General features: G+C 32.2%; 1 protein-coding gene across 1 annotated transcript in view; it reads left to right on the top strand.

The window, feature by feature from the left end:
* The first annotated feature begins 57 nt into the window (after window positions 1–57).
* LOC111398026 overlaps window positions 58–6,270 on the top strand; it is a 17,523-nt gene continuing 11,310 nt past the window's right edge. Inside the window, exons 1-2 of the mRNA XM_023024986.1 lie at window positions 58–138; window positions 180–348. Coding sequence (XP_022880754.1) covers window positions 58–138; window positions 180–348 — 250 coding nt within the window. The remainder of the gene's footprint in view (window positions 139–179; window positions 349–6,270) is intronic.

The raw sequence follows: 6,270 nt of genomic DNA, 5'->3' as shown, positions 1-6,270 counted from the left end.
CAGGTGCATAAACAGAGAAAGGCACGCGGCGACAGGCGCATATGTAGTGACCAATAAATGGTGGTGCGATCTCTGTGGCGATTTGCGAAGCAGATCCACCCACTTACCTCGACAACTCTTCACAGATCCGCCGCGACGGTGAAATGAGCAGTGTTTGTGTTGTGGCGATTTTGTCGTAGTGTCTGTGGTGTTTTTGTGTGGTTTGTGTGGTGGTGGGGCTGGCGATTGGGGTGGGTAACAGCTTTGCATTGTGTTTGTATGGTGGTGGTGATGGTGGTTGTGGTGGCGATTTTGTGGTGGTTGATCTGGCGGTTGGGGTTGCTAGCAGCGTGGTGGTGATATGGTTGTGTAGGTTGTGTGTGGTGGTATTACTGTGGCAGATTTGGGGATTTTTTTTTTGGTGGGGGTTATGGTGGTGGTGGACCTGGTGGTCATTGCGGTAGACGGCAATGGTTGTGACTCACAATATTTGATATGTGACCTGAAAATTGTGAATTGTGACTCCTGACTTACAATTGATTAAGTTGTGATCGAAAAATTAATCGTGACCAATTAATTCAATAATTTGGAACAAGTAAATGGATTGTGACCAATAAAATTTTTGAATATATGACCAATGAATAATATGTGACCTGTAAAATTTAGTTATTCATGACCAACTAATTAATTGTAAACTAAATATTCGATAATTTGTGACTGGAAATAATTTGTGATCAATTAATTTGAAAATTTATGACATACAAATAAATCGTGACTTGATTTGTGACCGATGAAATTAATCGTGACCAATTAATTTGATAATTTGCAATGAATAAATGATCTGTGACCAATAAAAGTTGATTCCGTGGCCAATGAATAATCTGTGATCTATAAAAAAAATTATTCGTGACCCAAAAATAATATGTGACCTATGAAAAATTTTATTTGTGACCAAAAAAAAAAGTTGTGACCAATAAATTGATAAGTTGTGACTAAAAATTAATCGTGACCAATTAATATAATAATTTGAAATGAATATATGAGTCGTGACCAATAAAAGTTTTGATTTTGTGACTAATGAATTATTTGTGACCTATAAAGAATTTTATTCGTGATTGAAAAATAATATGTGACCTATAAAATTTTTTATTTGTGATCAAAAAATTAGTTGTGACTGTTAAATTGATAAGTTGTGACTAGAAATTAATCCGTAACTAATTAATTTTTTGATTTGTGATCGATGAACAAACTCTGACCTTCAAGATTTTTGAATTGTGATCGTAAAATAATTTGTGACATAAAATTTTTGATTTGTGACCAAAAATAATAAATTTGTAATTAAATTGTTAATTCGTGATCAAATTGTATAGATCCGTGACCTAAATATATTAAATTAATAAAATAATTAAATCATAAATAAATTTAAATAAAAATCTGATATTTCAATTTTGAAACTTATTTTCTTAATTTTGAAATATACCATACTTAATTTCTCATCTATGAAATTTTCCCTTAATTAAATTTTTGTATATTTGGAAAGAAGTGCGAATAGAAGTTTCTTGGGCCAAATATGAACTCCAAAGCACATCCATGTTTGGCTAAATCTATTTTATACGTAAATTAAATTGTGCCACGCCCATAACAAGTTCCAATGGCTTATTAGTTATTACTGAAGTCCCGTTTATTTTTGTTAAAAATTATTATTATTATTATTGTAAATTTTGATGAAAATTGATAAAATATGTAATCTAAGTTGTGGATTATATGAAATATAAAATTAAAATTAATTATTTATTTAACAAAACTTTTTGATCAAAATTGATAAAATTTGTAATCTAGGTAATCAGTGGCTTTTAAGAGAAAAGTGGAACTCTTTTGTTATTTTAAACAGAAATTAACGTCACGAGAACTCTCAAGCAATATTAGTTGGCAAGAGAGCAATAATTCAATATTATTGGATTTCTAAAGCCAATTACAAATGCTTTATTCACTCAGAAAATTTTAGTGTGGTCCAAATATCGTAGAGATTACCTAAACTTTTTGAGTAATTTAACAGAGACCTATAATTTTTCAGTCCCAAATGTTTGCTAAAATTCTAAGTTTAGTCCAAAGATGATCGTACCATAGTTGACGAACTTTTAAAATATGATGATTAAACCCATGAGTATTCAAATATAGGGACACAAGATGGCATATGAGGTGTACGATGGGTTAGACTAAGTATAGATCTACCATGGATCACATTGGATCCGCAAACCACAAGCTTCGAAAGTTAGACGTAGCTAGGAATGGTAATTAGATTCGTCGGCTAGGGTCACCTGTGGCTCAACCAGAAAAATGTTCGAGTCGGCTCGGCTCGACGCTCGGGCCAAGCCATTTTGGGGAGCCAGCCTATGTAGCTCGTTGGGCCGACTCGTGGAGAAAAATGAACTAGAAGAAGAAGAGGTAGCTGCCTCAAAAAAGGCAGCATTATGTATCATATTGAGAGAGAAAAAAAAAAAAAAAGAAGAGTTGGCTCAACAAGGCCTGAGTCAAAAGCTCAGGTCAAGCCTCGATTTTTTGGTCAAACTTTTGCTCGACTCAACTCGACTCTGGCAAAAAAAAGTTCAATTTAATTTTACTCGAGTCGAGCCAGAGTCTCGAGTTTCGACTCGTTGACATCCCTAGACGTAGCACAAGTTGTTTTTCTAGATGTACAAGCCTAGTTGGACTAAATTTAAGAATAGGTGAAATAGTGCGTTTTGAATGAGTCAGCTATTAAATTAGAACTCGTTATTGACTATGAAATTTGAGTTTAATATTTGAGAGGTCGATGTAATGATTCTTTAACACAGTAAATCTATTCCAACTTTAGTTTCCTTAAATCAAAGATGAATCACTTAATTGTTATCTCATTTAACCCCCATTTAGTACACATTAATGTAAAAATGATAATGAAAAATATAGTCATCACGGATCCCACACAAGAGATAGAAAGTCAAATATGGTGGTTTGATGTGATGAATAACGGTCATATTTTTCATTTTAATGGGCAAATAATGAGAAACGGACGAAGGCTAGATTTATTATGAGATATTGTAATAATAATAGCTTGCCATATATCAAAGCTAAGCTAGAGGCCTTTTCTTTTCATAATATATAAATATTAAGTGTAGCCACCCTTTAAGTAACTGATGAGGTTCGTGTGGAGGAATATGCACTTGTATATATGGATCGCTTGGATAGTCGGCGTTAAATTGGCATAACTTTTGCATACGGTGTCCATTTTAAGCTCATAACCACATTCCAGAAAGCTCGCAACGATTCTGGATAAATTCACAACGCTGTGATGTATGATGAATTTTGGTCGTTTGGATTCGCTTATTGGGTCGAGACGGCATTTAAAGTTTCTTAGTTTATTGTTTTCAGTATTTATTATTCTCGCTTTGTAGCCCAGCCCATTAAGGGACTACTGACCCAGTATGTTATCTATTCTTTTCGTATTTAAGACTCTGAAACGTCTCCTAGGGTTTCTAGTTGTTCATGAAATAAGAAAACGTTTGTTTCTTGAGTTCAATCCGTTCGAGTTGCTAGTATTGTGTGTTTGTAGATTCGATCTACATCAATAACCTAAAGTCTAAAGCTAACATCACCATGTGGGAATAAAATACGAATCTTTGACAAAAGAAAGACTTAGAATCGTTTTTTTCTCTCGATGACAAAGGAAGTCCCATTTATGGAGACTTAATAGGGTGACGACATTGCCATAATTAAGCATAGGATTTGTGACAGTGTAATAGGTTGTCTGGCTAAAAAGTTGGTCAAATTGTCTTTTTAAGTAACTTCTATTTATCAAAGCATCTAGTCAGTAGGTTTTTCGAAATAGTTAAAAATTGCTTTTAAGATTAAGAAAATGTTAATATGTTTGAATAGTTTCTCGAAAATAACTTTTAGAGGAAGTTGACTTAATACAATTTTCTCAAGAAGATTTATACAAGAAGAAGAAGTTTTGTTAATAACCTAAAGTCTGAAGCAAACATCAATAACCTAAAGTCTAAAGCAAACACCACGATGTGGGAATAAAATACGAATCTTTGACAAAAGAAAGACTCAAAATCGTTTTTTTTCTTCTCTCGATGACGAAGGAAGTCCTATTTATGGAGACTTAATAGGGTGACGACATTGCCATAATTAAGCATAGGATTTGTGACAGTGTAATAGGTTGTCTGGCTAAAAGTTGGTCAAATTGTCTTTTTAAGTAACTTATATTTATCAAAGCATCTAGTCAGTAGGTTTTTCGAAAAAGTTAAAAATTGCTTTTAAAATTAAGAAAATGTTAATATGTTTGAATAGTTTTTCGAAGATAACTTTTAGAGGAAGTTGACTTAATACAATTTTCTCAAGAAGATTTCTACAAGAAGAAGAAGTCTTGTCAAACGATTCAGGGTATGGTTTGCAACTTTTTTTCTACTACACATCAATTATTGATACAAGCAATCTAGGCGATTAAAAATATGTAAACAAATGCAAAGAATTCCCTTTGGTGGGGATGTCCATTAAAGGTACTTGAATTGATTTAGCATAAAATTTACGAGGTATGACTGCTCTTTTGTTGCATTCCTTAAACCAAATAAGTGATGCATTAGTCAAACATTAATATTTCTTTATTTTATTTGATGAAATGATAATATAAGAATGCAAACGAGTGATCAAGTTTAAAATACATAATAATTAAATTTAAATAGAGCATTCTTCTTCAAAAGGTTGTTGTAGTATGGTGGTGAGTATCCGATCATCACTTGGTGAATCGAATTTAATCTAGGTAAAGGAGTTATAAAACTTCTTTGTATGCAATTTCAATCTAGTATGTCACACAGGTGACGAGGGTTCGATCCCCTGCAATGGGCAAAATTTTTAATTTTGAAGCCATAAGCTTTTTGACTGAGTATAGATCTACCACAGATCACGTTGGATCCATCAAACCACAAGCTTCAAAAGTTAGACATAGCACGAGTTGTTATTCTAGATGTACAAGTCTAGGTTGGACTAAATTTAAGAATAGGTGAAATATTACCCGTTTTGAATGAGTTGATTAAATCAGAGCTCGTTATTGACTATGAAATTTGAGTTCAATATTTGAGAGTCGATGTAACGATTCTCCAACATAGGAAATCTATTCCAACGTTAGTTTCCATAAGTTAGAAATGAATTATTCAATTGTTATCTCATTTAATTTATTATGAGATATTGTAATTAAAACAGCTTGCCATATATCAAAGCAAAGTTAGAGAGGCCTTTTCTTTTCATAATATATAAATATTAAGTGTAGTCACCCTTTAAGTAACCTAAAGTCTAAAGCAAACACCACGATGTGGGATCAAAATATGAATCTTTGACAAAAGAAAGACTGAGAATTCTTTGTTTTTCTCTTGATGACAAAGGAGTCCGATTTACGGAGACTTAATGGGGGTGACAGCATAATTTAGCATAGGATTTGTGACTGTGGAATAGTTGAGATTTTGAGAGGGCTCGTTTGGTAGATTTTTAAAAAAGTCAAAAACAAATTTTGAAAATGTTTGAATACTGAAAATAATTTATTTAATTATAAGAGTTTTTAAAGGGAATTAAGTGCCTGTTTGTCATTCTTTAACATTTTAAATTTAGATTATTTGCTACAGTATCATTCTTCATCACACATTCACAAAATAAAATATTATAAATACAATTAATAAAGTTTCTTTATTTTTTAACTACACGTCCTCCAAAAAATACTATTCAAAACTCTTTGATTTCCAAAATAATATGTGACAAACGGGAACTAATTTAAAGTAACTTTTTCATGAAAATCTTCTTAAAAAATAGGAGTCTTGTCAAACGATAATAATGTACGATATGCAACTGATTTTCTACTACACATCAATTATTGATACAAGCAGTCTAGGCGATTAAAAATAAGTAAACAAATGCAAAGAATTCCCTCTGGTGGGGGTGTCCATTAAAGACACTTGAATTGATTTAGCATAAAATTCACGAGGTATGACTGCTTTTTTGTCGCATTCCTTAAACCAAATAAAAGTGATGCATTAGTCAAACATTAATATTTCTTTATTTTATTTGATGAAATGATAATATGTGAAGGAAAAAATGTTTAAGATACATAATAATTAAATTTAAATAGGAGCATTCTTCTTCAAAAAGTTGTTGTAGTATGGTGACCGGTATCTGACCATCACGTGGTGATTCAAATTTAATCTAGGTAAAGGTGCTATAAAACATTTTTGTATGTAATTTCAATCTAGTCTGTCACGCAGG

Source organism: Olea europaea, chromosome 7, assembly GCF_002742605.1.
Source record: "Olea europaea var. sylvestris chromosome 7, O_europaea_v1, whole genome shotgun sequence".
Taxonomy (NCBI): Eukaryota; Viridiplantae; Streptophyta; class Magnoliopsida; order Lamiales; family Oleaceae; genus Olea; species Olea europaea.
This window is presented reverse-complemented; position numbering and strand designations above follow the sequence as displayed.